This window comes from Pagrus major, chromosome 13, assembly GCF_040436345.1.
Source record: "Pagrus major chromosome 13, Pma_NU_1.0".
Classification (NCBI taxonomy): Eukaryota; Metazoa; Chordata; class Actinopteri; order Spariformes; family Sparidae; genus Pagrus; species Pagrus major.
In genome coordinates, this window is record NC_133227.1 from 10,829,862 (window position 1) to 10,848,040 (window position 18,179).

The 18,179-nt window shown below is 41.9% G+C and overlaps 1 protein-coding gene across 1 annotated transcript in view; it reads right to left on the bottom strand.

Annotated features, from left to right (window-relative positions):
• Positions 1–18,179, bottom strand: part of mtmr4 (myotubularin related protein 4) — a 41,864-nt gene that overhangs the window by 9,143 nt on the left and 14,542 nt on the right. The window contains exons 3-10 of the mRNA XM_073479280.1: positions 13,335–13,424; positions 7,467–7,583; positions 5,752–5,834; positions 3,504–3,670; positions 3,281–3,377; positions 1,620–1,733; positions 1,327–1,520; positions 501–629 (exon numbers count right to left, since the gene is read on the bottom strand). Coding sequence (XP_073335381.1) covers positions 501–629; positions 1,327–1,520; positions 1,620–1,733; positions 3,281–3,377; positions 3,504–3,670; positions 5,752–5,834; positions 7,467–7,583; positions 13,335–13,424 — 991 coding nt within the window. The remainder of the gene's footprint in view (positions 1–500; positions 630–1,326; positions 1,521–1,619; positions 1,734–3,280; positions 3,378–3,503; positions 3,671–5,751; positions 5,835–7,466; positions 7,584–13,334; positions 13,425–18,179) is intronic.

Sequence of the window (18,179 nt, forward strand, 5' to 3'; positions counted from 1 at the left end):
GGCAATGCCAACTTTGGCCCCAGGGCCCCTCTTTGGTCAGCCCTGATCTCGACAGATAGTGCACAGTGGGTTGATCAGAACATTTTTGATGTAAACAGCTGCCTGTTGCTGCTGGAAGTGCAGCTTATCAATGTGGAGTCATCGGGCCAAAAAAAACAAACTAAAAAAAAAAAAAACGCTAAAAAGGCTACAAAGCTCAGTAAAATTCATGGGAACTGCATAGTTGTGTGTTAAATCTTTGTGGGTACCAAGCTTCAAGTGAAGTTAATGATCCATTGTTATCTCTCTCATAATCTTAAGAGTGCAGTTTTAAGTTACTCCTCATTAAGTTTATGTTGCCTGCTTGAATCCTGAGCAGGATCAGGCCCATACACACTCATGATAGCAGATAGTATTGTAAGCACAAAATGTGATAACTGTTGACAAACATAATGTCCGCTGCCTTCGATCATGTCTTACAAAATTCATAAAATTGTTTTCAAATGTTTGGTGGCACTCACCTTCACATTCGCAGCCTCCGCCCTTGGCTCGGTTGGCCACTGCAGCAGTGTATGAGCGAGCATCCAGAATCAGCAGCTTCTGTGGCACAGTGTTTTCGTCGCAGCCAGAGCCGCCCGTCAGAGAGGAGTCTGGAGACACAGGCGAGAGGACAGAGAGAAGATTTTTTCTGTTATGAGTGGACAATGCTGAGAGAATTGAAGTGTCGGGGAGCAGAACAGAGAGAGAGAGTGTGAGAATCAGAGAAGTAGCAGAGACATGATTAACACAAACTGACTCTATTTGTAACCTACTGAAAATCAATATCTCCTCCTGATGACACAACCACAGCGTTGCTATTGGTAACGATCACAAGTCAAGAGACCTGCTTTGAACAGCAACCACGGAGAAAGACAAGTAATTACTCCAAGGCTACAACTGAACCTCTTCTCTCTGCACTCAGACTTTGTTGTGTTGCCGCTCAATTTCCAGCCCATTGTTGTGCACAAAGTAATGGTTTTAATGTCCCTCAGACATGCTCAATACTCTGCAAATGTACTGCTAATTTAACACAGATACTGCATGCCCTTTTTTTGAAAAAATGGGAGCTTGTAATTCACTATAAATTGTTAGCAATGTATTTGCTGAACCAGTTTAATGTATGCAGGCACCATTAAAAACGGTGTATTGCTTGGCTGTTATATTTAGCATTCACTTTGGAAGTAAGGAAAATTAATGAGAGATGTAAATAATGGAGATCAGTGCTCAGTGCTCTAACAGTGCTCCAACAGTACTCCAACAGTGCATGCATGAATCTGCATTCATACAGTAAATCGAACAACTATTTACCAAAATCACTATCGCAGGAGTCGGGAGCTTCCCCGCGTTGTCGGCAGGCTGGCGCTCCACAGGTGCCCTTGGTACCCATCTGACACGCCTTGGCGATGGATGTCACCAGGTACTCATCGTCTGTATTCCTCCAGCCCCACCAGCTGATCTCAGGCTGGCTGCAACGGGCGATCACTGCCCCATTTTTCTGGTGCCTGGAGGTCAAGGTTATTGAGTCAGTAAACGTAAATAGAAATCTGAAGGAAAAGGAAACAAAATGGAGTAAACATGCGATAGTGTATCAGCAAACCCACCTGTAGACCACCACTGGGATCCTCTTCCAGGATCTGAATGAAGCCACGCTCTCCAGCTCCTTGTCAGTGATCCATATTGGAACCAAAAGCTTCTGAGGGTAGCTGGAGCACAGCCTGAGGACAAGAACAACAAGACGCATTATTTTTATTAAATGTAGTTCATGTTGCTGCAAACATTATACAGCCAGTACATCAAGGCTGACTTGAGGTAAGTCTTTCATTGAGAAAAACAAAACAAAACAAAACAAAACAAACCAAGACGAAACAGCGCTTTGAACTGCAGCAAACAACATTCTTCGACACACATGAGTGTTCTGGTTTTCAGGGTCACTGCTGCATCAAGAACTCTCAGCTCAGGCAGAGAACAAATCACAGAGTGATACTGCCTGACTCCATCTGTCTCTACCCTCCTCCTCCTCATCCTCTCCCATGACACTTTCTACAATTTCTATTCACCTGCTGACTGTCTGAGAAGGGAGGGGGAGACAGAGGCAGTGTGTGCGCGTGAGACAGAGCGAGGGAAAGTGAAATACTGTGCTGAGTCATGGGCCTCAGCAGGCTGCGGCTTGTTTAATTAGCCGGTTGTCCTGTGTGTCTGTCTCCCTCAGCAGGATGCACTCTCTTGGGCCCTCAGAGCAGACTGACCTTTATTTTGTTGCATTTATTTACTCGGACCGTACAGGAGAGAGAAGAGTCTAACAATACATGTGCACACACGCACACATACACTATTTCATTATTTCTGCTTGAGTAAATGCTACAATGTTATTTATTTGTGTGTGTTAAAGACTGGAGTTAATGGGAGTGCTGCTGGCCTGAGAGGTCAGATGAGACAAAGGCAGGCAAGTATTAACACTAAACCATGTTATTTAAGGTATTTAAAGGAATAGTCAACTACAAATCTATCTTTTCAGTATTAAACATCCTGCACAGGTGTTAATATTAAAGGTTTTGTCTTTTCCTATGATTATTCTTGGTTTTCCTTCATGCTTTACACTTTGGAACTACATTTCCCATAATGCATTGGACGATGTCAACAGAAAGTATAATGTTGCCAATATCAGCAAGCTAGCTGTGAGCCCCATTTCTTTTGTCTACGTCTGTTAACATTTTGGTAAATTAGCATAATCAAAAGCATGCCGAATTATCGATTAGCACTTCCTGTTTGTAGTGTACCCATGTATATACAAACAGCCATCACTGGATGACTATAATATTGAAGAGAACTTAACTTAAGAGTTTTCTTTTTCTTTTTTCTAAGTGGATTTATGGATGTTTATTCCTGATGGCCATCTAAGATAACACATAGGTCATAATGTCTGTATGTTCAGTGTAATCTTGCTCTTCCTCCAAACTTTCACATCAACACATTCAAAACTCCCATTCCCGAAAGATTTCTGACACACAGTGTTGACACGTGCCAACACACACACAAGCTGTTAGTCACACAATCCGTTCAGTTTGGCGACTTTGTGGTTACAGTGTATCTGGTCCAGCCTGATCCTAAACTCTGTCACAGCTCTCATAAAGCTCTCTGAAACACCATCACCCTCCATTCACTCTCTCAACAGCCTTAAAGACTCTTTATAGCTACAGTCTTGTGCAGCTATCTGTCACAACGGAGGTGCCATGCTATTTATGGTGAAGTATCTGTGACATACTTGAAGTTGCAGTTTATGTCCGACACTCTCCAGACGTTCTGTGTGTCGAAGCCCATCCTCTTCACCTCCATTTCCATTCTCTGACGCACGTGATCACCTGCACAAACAGAAAAACCATAAAGGGAGAAAATGATCTTAGGAATATCAATATTTGAACAAAATATAGCCTGATTGTCCTGAACGTTTGTGTAAAGTTCAGATTTAATTGTTATGTGTGTTCAACCTGGGCGACAGAGATGAACGTGCTGGTCTTCATCATCAGCGCTGCCCCCCAGACACCAAGCATGATAGGCCAGGGCGAACAGGTCTTCAAGTCTGGACGGGTGAGCTATGGCCCGATTCAGGCGCTTGACCCACTCCTGGCATTGCTTGAACGTTGCAAAGTGGCATCTGTAGAGAACAAGATGTGGAAATTAGAAAGATTAGAAACATCCAACAACAAAATATCTCGTTACATCTTCATATGCATGGGGGACTGGGAGAGAAGAGCTAATTTCTTCAGATGTTCAGTTATTTTCAGCCATGAAACAGGAGCAATGATGTGGCTGCTTAATGATGAGGAACCAGTACGTTGCTGGCACATCTGCTGCTGAGAATCTCAAGGCTCCACTGGTTTTGAACTTTACAGATGTCCATGGACAGATGAGAAATTCAGCTAGCTGTGAAATAAAAGCAGTATCCAGTACAACAGATTCTGCACAAAATTTACGACATATTACATCAAAGCAACAGCCTACAGCATGTATTTGCTTTTCAACACATATTTTAAGTGATATACTGACATTCTAACCTTGTCTCACAATATATAAAAACATATTGCAGATTAGGGCAGCTGGCAAGATTACTGGGAAGAGGAGCATTAATCTGTACTTTGAACAGAGCCATCAACTCTAGGCCTACTACATATGAAGCCTGAAGCCTACAGCCTTAAAGACATATTAATATAACTTTAATACAAATAAAAAAAGGAATAGCCAGGTAACATTTTTGCAATTTCTATAGGCTTTATTGAGCTGACTTTTTTTCTCCCAAAAGATCATAATGAGTATAATGAGTAGTATGCTGCTACTTTGGCATTTAATAGGATTTAATAAACACATCAGCATCAGCACCACCAGCTTCAAACAAATGAAACAAAACAATGAAGCAACAGGTTAATCTACAGTGAGCCTGTATCTATCTGTCATATAGTTGCACACGTCCTCTCGCAGCTCCGCCCTTAGGTAGGTACATGAAAATGGTCCCTGTTGGCTGCTTCTGGCCAATCATATTGTGTTGAGTTCTAAACTTTTTTTTTTTATTTGAAAATATTGGATTACTATGCCCCCAACTACTACAACTAATAACAACAAATGATATTGACTATTATCATGCAGCAACTGGAGGGGACAAGACATAGCAGGGGAGGCACAGAGGTCATCTAAATGCCTGCCCATAGTAGTGGGTCTGGCTGCAGCTAATCATTGTTTCTTATTACTGTTGTTTTATTACATTTTTTTATTTTTATTTATTGATTGTGAGTTTAGTGTATAAAATGTGAGAAAACAGTGGAGAGAATGTCCATCACAAATTCCGAGAGCTCATGGTGAGGTCCACTTTGTAGGAAAGTCAAATACTGACGCTTTGGGATGATGACCCAACCTTCAATCCCAAAGTGTCAGGATTTGACAAGTTGGGAATGAGATTAAAACATTTTGAAAACTTTCTTACAGGGTGGACCTTGAAAAATGATATTGAAAAAAGTCTCACATTTAAGGGGCTGAACCCAGTAGCTGTTTAATTTAATGATAAATGACTTACAGTAAATAACAATCAATTAAAGAAAATAACTGTTGCAGATTACATTTGTATTGATTAACTAATCCATTAAATCAACAACATGTTTCAGCATCATTGCCACAAAATGACTGCACATGAAGTCTGTTGTCACACTAATGCAAATGCAAACCAAAAGAGGAATCATTAACAGAGAATTGAAATGCGTAAAAAACACAGTTTCATGCTAACTTGGCTTTCCAAACTTAAAACTTAAAAAAAAGAAGCTATTAATGACAACTCTGAGCATGAGAGTACCATATTTCCGCCATGTAACTTACTTTACATATATATGGATAACCCTTAACTGTGAGGACACAAAACACAATCTCCATAATCACTAATGTCATTAAGTAATTCATGAGAAGAGGAGGGAATGATGGAGGATCTACAACAGCGCTAGAATCATATTAACATAATTATAAGTACTGTGAGAGTTGTAGCTGCTATTTTTAAACCTGGAAATATTGATTTACGGTTATGCGTGGTAGTGTGTGATATAAATTGTCTCCTCGCTGCCAGACAGACCTGACCTACTGTATTATTCATTCAAATGTGTACTGTTCTGCATTTACTCTGCTCAATTACGGCATCAATGCACCTGCAGAGTTAATATGATGTCTTCGGTGTGTGAGTGAGTGAGCAGCTCTCCTTACCTCACAACTTTGGAGTCTTTGCAGATGATGTGCAGCTGGAACATATCTCTGCTCTCCACACTCTCTATCAGCCTGAGAGGCACCTGTAGGGGGAGACAGAAACGTGTGTGATGATCAGCCTCATGGCCCGCTCACACAGCAGACAGCACATCTGCAAAGAGGCTACCACCCTCTGGTCTAGAACAGACTGAATCCAGGCTAGATACACACAGTTCAGCTTTAACCTCACTGCAGAGGAGATGAAAGCCTCTGCAGCACTTTTACTTTGTTATGATACCAAACCGCAGTCTATTGTCTGTTCTGCTTTCTAAGCTTTCAAGTTATCCTGTGAACTGAGGCGTTAACTAAGGTTTAAACAGTCACCCACACAGCGTAATTTTTGGTCAAACCTTTATTGTGCATCTTGTAATGAATGAGAAAATACTATTTGATGCCATATTACAAAAAATAGTGCTTGTTTATCTATTAACTCTGTTATTTTGCAGAGTGCTTCCAAAGAAAATTACAATTTGTCCCCAGTGCACTGTAATCGTTTCAAGTGTAGAAGAGCTTACTGACAAAGCTGTCTAGACTGTGGCAGAGGGTGGTGATTTATCATATGGTACTCACAGATATCTCATTGTCCACACCTGGGTAGGTCTAAAACACAGTGACACCATGGAGCACACACACACAGAGAAGAAGGAGGGAGGGAGGACACACGACAGGAGGAAATGGAAAAAAATAAATATTAAACCAAAAGAAATTCAGGAGACAAAAGGAAATGAAGAGTTAACAGGAAAGAAAACATCAAAGAGGTCGAAAGATGAAGGATAACCGAGTGGATCATGGAGTGTGCTACTTGCAACACACGATCAAGCCAAATGGAAATCATGGAGAGAAAGACAAACACAGACAGGAGCAAAGGGCAAGAAAACAGCTTAGAAGTAGGGGGAGGAGCTGTGAAGGGGGGTGTGGAGGACAGGTTATGGCTTGTTGGCGTTCATACAGAGTTCATCTGTGCTGTTGGGGTCAATGCAGGACTCTGCCCTGTAGGAGGTTAGGTGGTGACCTTTGAACTGTGCATTTGTCCGACTCTCTCCTGCTAAAGTATGTCAAGGTGAAGAAGCATTCCTAACCTCCTGCTGATCTACCCTCACCTCCAACTCGTTTTCAAATCCATGTCATCTTTTGCAGAAGTCGGATCCTTCTGGAAAACATGACAGGGATTTGGGTAGAAGGAGGAATTTCGCTGCCAGTGAATGCAAACAATTGGCCTGTTTGTCTTTGAGCAAGTTCCTGACGTCAGCAGGAGCGAACTAATGGACATCAGTGCCAGCGGGGGCCGGGCCTTTGGAGCCTAGATGTCACATTAAACCTCCCCTGACTGGAGATCAGAGGGCCCGCCGCTCCTGTGGTACAATCCTGGTACAAACAGGACCATGCCAACTGCACTGGCATATTATGAAAAACGCTTTACGGGTACCTTATGTAAAATAGCTGTGGGTTTATTTGCCTGGTTAGCACAATTATGTGTTTATAAAATTTATATGGGGGAAAGGGAAAAAGCCTATGTGGGTCCAAACTACACATTATATCCTCCTCTCTCCTGCTGTTGGCTCCTGTAATGGCATGGCAGCAGTAGAGATCACAGAGACACTCATGCCATTTGGGCTGAAGCCAAATTCTACTTTTGTGGTTCTTCTGTGTGTTTACAGTGTGTGACTTGCACTCACGTTGATGACAGAGTCCTTGAACTTGATGTGGAGCCTGTAGTTAGAGATGGCGATGATGGCTTCATCGGCATGACCGAGATATTCCACCCCTTCCCCCTGAAGAACTGGGAATGGCACCTGTAGAGACACAAAACAACCAGATTGTTGAAGTTTAAGCAGCGTAAACAAGACACCAAACACTTGTTTATAGTGAGGCTTTATTATGTCTAGTACAAGTAGTAGTGTGTCTAGTTTATTATGTCTGGGACTAAAATCATAACATCCACATTTACACAGTCTAAGGTCATGACAGATAATCAGTGAGGCATTATTTAGGCAGAGAAAGAGTTTGAGCTAAAGTTCAACATGACAATGCTAACATGTTGATGTTTAGCAGGTATAATGTTCGACATGTTCACTATCTTAGTTAAAAATTTTAGCATGCTAATATCTGCTAATTAGCAGTCACCCAAAGTACAAGTGATGTTGATGGCAATGTCATTAGTTGTGCAGGTATTTAGTCAGAAATCAAGGTTTGGATAGATTAAGATTTTGGCCTGATGATGGTGCTGAAGTCCCCCTTCAGCCAAAAATGTGTTTTCTTCTCGTTCCTACAGTTGAATGTTTGAGCTTCACTATGTAGAATGATGTATGTGCAGAGTTCAACACTAAACGGCTGTTCTGAAAGTGTACATTTTCTTTGAGCTCATTGAAAATTTGATTTTAAAACATAGGCCTGGGCGCCCTGGTAGCTCAGTTTCTGCATGTCATCCCCCTCTCTCTCATCCAATTTCCTGTCATCTCTCAAGCCGTCCTGTCAATAAAGCCATGAAAAGGCCAGAAAAATACTTAATTAACTTTTTTGTGTGGAAAAACACAATCAGAAACACACAATTACTCAAAGTACAGTGTTTTGTATACAGTACACCCCTCATGGCAACGGTACTCCCTGATGGCAGTGGCCCCCCGAGCAGGACAATGCTCCCACACCACAAAAACTGCTCAGGAACAGCTCGAGGAACACAACAAAGAGCCCAAGGCATTGACATGGCCTCTAAATTCCCCAGATCCCTATCCGTTCAAGCATCTGCTGGAACAAGTCTGATCTATGGAGACCCCACCGCCCAACATACAGGACCCAAATGATCCACTACAAACCTCCTGGTGCCAGACACCACAGAACACTGCCAGTGTCTGATAATGTCTGTATGCAAGAAATTTCATGGTTATACATCAAAATGTTGTTGAGAGATTTCACTCAAATCCTAAATGTCAACTTCATGGTGCTGCTAAAATAAAAGTCACTCGGATTCATCGCTTGGGAATCCTGCATGCCTGTACGAAATCTTGATCTCGATTCATCCAGTAGATGATGAGATTTTGCTGGATACATTAAAACTCTGACCTATTGGTACGCTAGAGATAAAGTTAGGTGATGGCATGAATGGCTGCACAAATAAAATATCAAATAGTTATTGAGATATGCGTGTCTGGATCACAGTGGTGGATCAAAGAGCTGACTTCCAAAGGGTCTGATATCAGCATCCCTACGGCACCATTGCTAGCAAAGTAAAAAAGCATTTTATCTAGTCAACAGACAATTACTAAATATTGTGTCAGTTTCTTAGTCTTGTTTGCTTCTTTCATTAGATATTTTCTGATTTTAAATAATCCTCTTGTTTATTCAGGATGGCATTTTATCATAAGAAAGATCTTGTAGAGCGGCTTTGTATTAAGACAAGATTGAACATTGATGTATTAGTGAAGTTTGGCTTTTCTTTAACAGAAAAAGGTTTTGCAGGAAAAACTTGTTGATATTCCTCAAAGGGAAGTATTGAATGTGTCATTCTGGTTTACTTAATGAAATTCAAGCATGATATCACACTGGTATTAAAATCTTCCACTATACCCAGCACTAAACATAACAAACAGCCAAAGTTCATCCCCACACCAGCCTGCTTAAGAGCTAAACTCGTAGGGATTGCGGACAGAGTGACATTACAGAACTGACAAAAAGGGGGGACATGTGGGAAACAGTGTGCATGTGTAGCTGTCCAATTAGCACATAGAAGACTTACAGAAGGACCTTTGTGAGCTCAGAGGGCTTGTTGGTGAGTCTGAATGAACAGGCAGGCAGACAAGAGGCAGGACTGGGAGGGAGATTGTCTGCTCCAGTGCTGACGGTACAGTCAGGGATCCCAAACTGTCCATTAACATTCTTACTTGTACCCATTTTATTACAGGCACAGCCAAGGCCAGGTTTTGGCTGCTACGGGCCCCCTACATTAAGATAATTGGTTCCCAACAGAGGCTAATAGAAAACATTTTTTCATTTCACTCTGAGGCAGGGCATTAGCTTTAAAAGCCAATCACCTGGAAGAGACACACAGCTATGGTTGCCAACTTCTAAACAATGTCTCAAATTGAATAAAAACGGAAGCATCCAACTACTTTCAGAGGGGTTACACACTGACCACTCTGGTAATTGTTACTGTTCTGTTTACTGTAGCTGCTTTTCCAAGGGATTTAACCATGATGACCTAGACAACCTTTCATGGCTGCTGCTGATCTGGAGGATTTAAGCTATAACATTACGTACAGAGATTAAATCATTCAATCACTTGGCGTAAAACTTTCCCTCTATGATGTGAAACAGTGAAGTCTGGTGGGAGATATATTACTGCTCAGACATCGCTCTCTCTTATCTGACAAATTGAGGATCATGTTACGCCAATTCATTCCTCATTTACATGACCTCCTCACACTTCTCTTACTCATCACTTTCTGTGTGATGTTAGTTCTGCCTGCTTTAACACAATCATAGTCATTGGGGACCACGAATTGCAACTCAGGTCTCGTTGTTTCGCTGCTGGTAGTGTGGACAACAGTGTTGCTTAGAGACAACATTACCTCATCCTGCATTAGCATGCACTGCTGAGTCACGCAGAGGAGGACCCACTGGTGCATGTAAAAAGAGGACATGTAGCGGGGCAGATGGGGGATTATGGTAAGATGTCAGAAAATCAGGCTTACTTGAAACAACATTAGTCAACACGGTTAAAAGCACAGCCTTAGTTAGTGCACAGAGCACATGAGCTGGATGTGATCGACAGATCCATAAACACAAGTCAGCGGCCACTCAGTCAGCTTACATTTTACTGTCAGGAAGAAAAACAATACTTATAATAAATGGAAAACAAACTATTCTTGGAATATAGTCGATTGGAAAGAGGTCAAGTGCATCAGATTGTTGGTCCAGAGAGCTTAAATTTAAAAAAGGAAAAAAAATTAAACCCCTGACGGTCATTACTGCACCTGCTGTTGCTCATCTCTGACTGAAAATGTGTGCGTGAGCCGGGACAGGAAGCATGATGAGGGAAGAGTACAGCTTAACCTGGGAAATGGAGCACGTAGTACTCTGTGCTCAGACACCAATGGAGCCATATATAGGCTGCCGGCCCCCTGGCACCATGCACTAGGACTACTAAAAAGTGGAATATCTAAAATCCAACAGTAAAATCAAACGGAACAAATCTGTAACTTTAGAATGACTGGCAGCAGAAGAAAGCTAAAAAAAACGCTTTAGATGCAGGTTTACTATATAAAAAAGGAGAGAAAAGAAAAAGCCTAATCCAAAGTATTTTTGCATTCATCATGAGTCAGGGGATGTGGGCAATTTGCATTAATTATTGCCTCCACAGCAGCAGAAATGGCTGAAATGAGAACGTGCAGCTACCGACTGTGTGTGCTGCTCTGCTGTACAAGAGAGCCAACATGTCCTGCTGAGAGTGCCATAGTTAACATGCTGTACAGACTGGGAGCTGCGTTAAACAAGCAGTGCTCCAAAAGTAGGTGCATGAGTCACTGACAGGCAGCAAGTGCAGCAGAAGATACTGTGTCACGTTTCCTCCACCAAGCTTAAAGCAGCAGAAATATTATGGGGGGGAGAAAGAAAGAAGGCAAGAGAGACAGACAGAGGGAGACAGAGAGAAAGACCCATGAATAACACTCTCCGACTTGTGAGTCGTGACTTCCGGTTCAAGCAGCCTGCCTGTGAGGACAGGCACGTGTGCACACACAACTGCAAGCATGCACCAAAGCTCACACACACACACACACACACACACACACACACACACACACACACACACACACACACACACACACACACACACACACACACACACACACACACACACACACACACACACACACACACACACACACACACACACACACACAGAGTAGTGAAGGCAGCAGGGTATTAAATACAGTGGGGTAGGGAATGCCCGTCATTTGCCTGCGGGATTGATGTGGTAAGAGACATCAGCTGCCAGAGAAACTATCACGGGAGCGCCTGCACACAAAGAAACACACAAAAGCAGAGACACAATGTGTGGCTGCATGTGTGAATGCAGGGGAGGGGAAGCAGTGCAGAAACATAGAAAGTGTTGCAAGGTGACTAAAATGAGAAGAGGATTTAGTACAGAAACAGCTAGGTTACAGATCCCCTCCAGTCTCCTTAATCTACTTAACAAACAATAAAGAGATCTACCAGGCCTTTTGATGCATAATAATTATTGTTAGCTCTGAGGTTAATTGCAGCCCAAGAGAAAAAATGCTCCAATTGATAACCATAAAAACAGACATAGCAGATAGTGATCCCCGACTGGCCAAATCTCCCCACCTTCCCTTTGTCCAGTTCTCCAGACACATGATGCTCAGCTCCATTAACCATCAGACAGCCAGAGAGCACAACCTCTCCACCACAGAGGGCACGACGCAAGTTGTCCATCACAAATCGCTACTGGCATCTCCATTGTGGAATAGACTTACAAATCTCTCTCACTTCACTTACCTAAATGCTTTTTAGCTGCCCTGCTCTTTATCCTCTGCACTGATTCCTGCTCTTATTTTGTGGGACAGGGTAGGATACAGTGCTGCAATAGAGATGAACCTAAATGAAATAAGCACTAAAAAGGACTATCCAATTCACTGCGAGTTATTTTTAATGTGACACTGAGCAAATACTCAGGTTATATGGTTTGGTACAGTTAATGGTTAGCTAATGCACTTTGAATGAAGGACAAGTAGTTTTATATGTATTAAGTACATTACAAACTTACTTTCTGGCAGAGAAGTGTCGGGAATTTGAGGGATACACGCATTTTAAGTATGTGAGAGTTGATTTGGAAACAGTGAAAGCTTATGACAGTGATATAATAATCAGTCTGAAGACCATGGTTAAATTAATGCAAAAATCCTGCAGAACCTATAGCAGGATGTCAACCACTGCACGTAATAACACTTTGTCATCATTTTAACTTCCTGCTTTCTAAACTTTCCTTATCTGCATTGTTATGTTCTTGCATAAATATATGTGTTCTCCTAATATGGTGGACTGATTCAGAATATTCTTTTCAAAGTAAATACTGAAGAAAATTTGTCTCTTGAGTATGATGCCTTAACTGTAGAGAGCGTGAGCTGCAGCTGCATTCAAATGCAAATACTTTGTTGTCCACCATGTTTTCTAATTAACTTTTTCCTGTGCTGAAAGATGATTAAAGAAGGGCAGAGCAATGACAAAAAATGCTCTCCTGGGCCCGTGTCATCATCTCTCCTTCTGTGCCTGGCATCTATCTTGCTGAGTGGCGACTCTTGCAGTAATATCTTGGCAGTCACACTCTACCCAGTGGCTGCACAAGTTTCATGAGGGTGTTTTAGAGGAGCTCTCTAGTGCCACACCAGGAGCCAGGATAGAAGATTAAGTCATATTCTAGAAGTGCCACATTGGGTCTTTTTACCAGCCATGTAGGTGGGTGTCAGAGCAGATGGGGCTGTGCTCTGGAGTAGTGGCTCTCAGGGGTTGATGAAAACTGTTTGGCTCACCTGAAGGCTTTCATCCTCCTTCACCAGCTCCTTCTGGGGGAACAGGTCCTTGGCCTTGATATACTCCAGACTGGGAGGCCCTTCTTCACCCTGTTAGACACAAACACAACGCAGAGGTGGTCAGAGAAATACTTCATCATACATTATACTGTAATCATTAGGAACTTATTTTTTTCAAAAAGGAACACATAATAACTTGTAGCCCAATACAGTTTAATAATAGCAACATCAAATCATGAGAAAAGCCAAAGAAGTCTCAAAAGTTAATATTCTCAGTATTCTTACTTCATACTGGGCGTTTATCAGGTCGGTTAGCCTCTGATGTGACACATGCCAGGTGGAATTTCACAATCCCTCAGCTAACTCACAGGCGTCACATAGGAGATTAAATATTGACTATGAGAGAGCCAAAATTATCTTTAAATAGGGCACACGTGACCTTATTATTTTAAAATGTTTACCACTTGATCCTAAACAGCATTTCCCCTGGTTGATTAATATTAATGATGAAGGAAGAATGCGACTTTTAGCTTTATATTCTGTTTGCTTTGGCACTGTGCTGGTAGTAGTGCTGGTAGGCACTGGGCATCAGATACCAAAAAGCCGTAGACTTTGTGACTGGATGTTACACTCTTAAGCAAACAAAGATACTGAGGCTTATTTTACACACTTGAGCAGTTTTTCATGAGTCATGCTCTGACATTGACTTTTCAGAGTCTGAACAATTCTTTGCAAAGGTCACCTTCGATACTCAATGACTAAATGATTCTATGACCGCGCATGAGGACTCTGTAAACTAATTAAATGTTACGTTTTCAAGGTTGCTGATAAATTTAACATCCAAATGCAGTCTTATCTAGTTCTTATAAATGGCTGGCTAAAATTAGACTGCAACACCTCAAGAAGCAGCAGAGATCAGAGTGAGAGAGGAACAAAGAGGACAGTCAAACCTGTCCCCAGCTTACAGTGCCAGTGCCCCCCTCATACACTGAGCAAACACTTTCATTACATGTAGGTCACACTTCAATCACTGGGCACAAAGGGTACAAAGTGATCAGATGATGAAAGTGAAAAACGTGGCTCTACAATCTCTTTTACCCATTTGTACAAAAATATTTTTCACTTATTAACAAAGCATACCTTTAAAATGCATGTATACTAAAATGTGATGTTTACATGGAACATAGAGTTTAACATACAGGAGGCAGAGCTTCTCAGTAACAATATCCAGGTTTGTAATAGTCTGCATGTCGCCTCCACATCTAGCCTTTCTCTGTTATCTCTACAGTGACTGAGTCACCTCAGTGCTTTAGGATGAACCCAGTTAGGTTTCTGGCTGCCTGAACACTGCTAGCATTGCTACTCTGCTGGATTTGGCTTCTCCGTCTGAGTATGGCCGTATGTCGATGCTGTTCATTAATGAAAACAGCAATAGAGTCCTGAAGAGGAGACCAGAGGGAGGCAAAATGTAGTCACGTCTCTCTCTCTCTCTTTTTTTCCCAGTTGACTACATCTACTGACTCAGGTTGGTCTCTTGCTAATAAAAGACTTGTGTCTCAGGACAAACCACACAGCAAAAATGTGATAAAGGATAGCAGGAAACCCCATGATGTCTCACCATGCAGACCTCATGCCATGTTTACAATCATTTCATCTGTCATCCAAAGGTCCAAGCCGGTGATTAAACCTACCACCCATTGGTAACAGATGGAGATAGTGTTCCTACAGGGATAACCCCTCCTCTACAAGTCACAAACGTGTCACCATTTGATTTCAATGGCGTGGAGATCATAGTTATAGGATGGCCGAAGTATCATATTTCAGCTTCTGTCACACAAGAGCTTTGTTGACAGAGGAAAAAACAGTCTACATCAATAATAAGTAAACGGGAGAAGTACACATCTTTGAATTTTTTATTTTTAGTATCTTTGGGTTTTGAAGTTTTGATTGGACAAAACAAGGAATCTGAAGACATCACCTTTGGCTCTGACAACAAAAGTCTGTCAATAATCAATAATTCAAATAATCAGTGGTTCCAACGCTAAATCTACGTCTAGCAAGTACACAGAGTACAGGTGCCCTGGTCTTGGGGGACCTCAGGTGGACAGTCCTCCTTTGTAGTGAAGGCTTACCATGGATATGGAATATCTGTGTGAGGGACAGATTAATGGGATAAGTCTGTACACAAAGCCACTCTATGCGCTACTTCTATACCATCCGTTGTAATGAATGACAGTGTTGTGGAGGTGGGTGTCAAGGCTGTGCCAATCTGAGATGTCTGGGCTTCATGAGAGATGCTCCAATGTTAAGTGCATTTTAGTATTACTTTGGGCTCCATTAACTTCAAATGATGCCTTTATGTTCATGCTAAAGCTGTGTTTCCACCTCCACATTAGACACACTTTGAGGTGACGGTGAGGTGGAAGCTTCTCCTTGGTCTAATGCTCCATTACTGCTTACATTATGAACATCAAAGATGGTTAGCCCCACTACTAGCTATGTAATTACACCAGATAAGTAGCCTACATTTTCTACTTGAGATGCATTACATATTTGTGGCAGTTTGTAAAGAAGCAGATACAAAAATTTTAGATTTTAAAATAAGCTGACTCAAGTGCCAATACTGGATTTTATTTTCATTCAACTGCCAGCAATGGTGCTAACCAGTTGTTCACAATTTGCAGTTCTTCACCAAGTGGGAGATATTGTTGTTGTCACCAGTTCCTCAATATCTCTGATTCTGAATTACAACTCAAAGGCTAATTTAAACAAGGAGCACACTGCCTCCAATTCGGAAACCACCAAAAACAACTACAATGTCATCGTCCATGAACATGTTTCACTGTGGACATCAGACACCATTCAGAAGACATTGCCTGACCTTATTCCCCAATTAGTTGCTTGTAATTACAGTCTAAATGATATGACGTGAACACAGGATAACACAAACAAAGCTGTCCCACCCACCATCCCACCAAAACTCACTGTAAAAATCTGCATTTAAAACTCAAATTAGGGTGTCTCTCTGAGAAATAGATACTCCAGTCAAGACGGAGAGCCTCAATTTTAAACTGGTAACCTAGTCTGAACTTCTCAAATCCCTCTGTAATGCAACCCCACTAATCTCTTGACCCTTGACCTGCATCAGCCTTCGGCGTCCAGACTGATGAGGCAGCTGTGCATCATCAGTTGTGCTTAACTTCACCTGAGAATGAGTGGACCATGACGGTGGCCATCAGTCATTGGCATCCTGCGAGGGTCATGTCATTATAGGCTGATCTCACACACTGTTGCTGGGCAGTCTGAGCCACCAGCCTGGCACAGACTCATTCCCTTTTTTTTTTTAATAGGGAATAAAGTGTACCCTGGCCTGCCAGACAGCGGTCATAAATTACTGGAGAAGCTATGGTTATAGAACCTCCCCCAGAGAAATTCAATGCTAATCAGTTGAGAGGAATATGCATTCAATCTTGAAGCACACACACACAGATACATGCATGCACACACCCTTGGTTCCTGTATGTCTTGTGCTGCATTACCTGGTAGATACTTGGCACCATTTAGTCAATTCTGTTATGGAGCAGCCCTGACATTGCACTCCTCTGAGAGGAACACAGTGTACTTTAAAGGCAAAAAAACTGCTGACTAAAAGTTGTGTAGATGTTGTATTGCTCTGTAAATCCATGACACAGGCTATATACACAGACTGGTTTATAATGATGCAATGGTGCTAACGTTTATGAACAGTATAACTCCAAATTCACATTTTAAATTGTTTACCTGACAATTTCAGTGGTATTTTAAGAAGACAATAAAGGACAGAAAATGTAAACGAGAGTAAAACAGAATGTGCTGCATTTATGCACAGACATAAGCGTAGCAGTGTTCTGAGGAGGACTTGCAGCAACTGAAACCTCTCTTGCAGACAACCTTGATACTTCAGCTTACGAAGTCCCTTCGTATGGCTGAAAACAATCGATCAAGACAGGGCTTAAAACTCTGTCATTGCATTTCCAAACAAACACGAGCAATAAGGCCTGTTTCGATGATTTCTGGTCCATTTCAGTGTGTCCACAACCAGACAATCAGCTTACAGAAGATTAAAAAGGAAAGAGAAATGCTCTCACTTCTAACCGACTCACAAAGATGGAGCACAGCTTGTCCTGTGCCCGACACGTTTTTGCTTCGTCACTGCTGCGAGCCTCCGCACCCTCCCCCACCTTTGTCCAACCAGCAATCAAAAAGCTAGAGCTGACAGGCATGCGCGCATACACATACGCCTCAACACATTTCTCAAATATTAATGTCAGAGTGGATAACACATGTAATGTTTTTATGACATGTATTGCCGTAACAGTGATAGTATCGCCTAGCTAACCAGAAAGCCCTGACTTTGCAGGTTCATAGTGTGATATGGAGGCCTCGTTTTTAACTCACTAAAAGAAGGTTTTAATTGTCTGAGGAACGTGTGGGTGAAAAACTGACTTCCAGACATTTCTGCATGTGTGTGAATGGAAAAATGAACAAATCAGGCAGGTAGAATAGGTGGAGAGATTGAAAAAGACTCTAGCACAGCCTTCATGAATAAGTGTCTGGTTGCCATGGATACAACAACCTCGTTTTAGAGTCAGAGTCCCTTTCTCTCCAAAGCTTTTGGAAACAATTTTCTGTCTTTACTCACCAGATTATTTACTTAATCTGACTGGGGCTTTGTCCTAGAGTTGTGCAGATTAGAGAACCACTACATGATGCAGAGGTGACCTCCTAAATATGTGGGGAACATGTGCTTGTATATCTGCTTTTAAGTGTCCAGTTATATTCTGAAAAGTATTTCTCCGTCGGAAA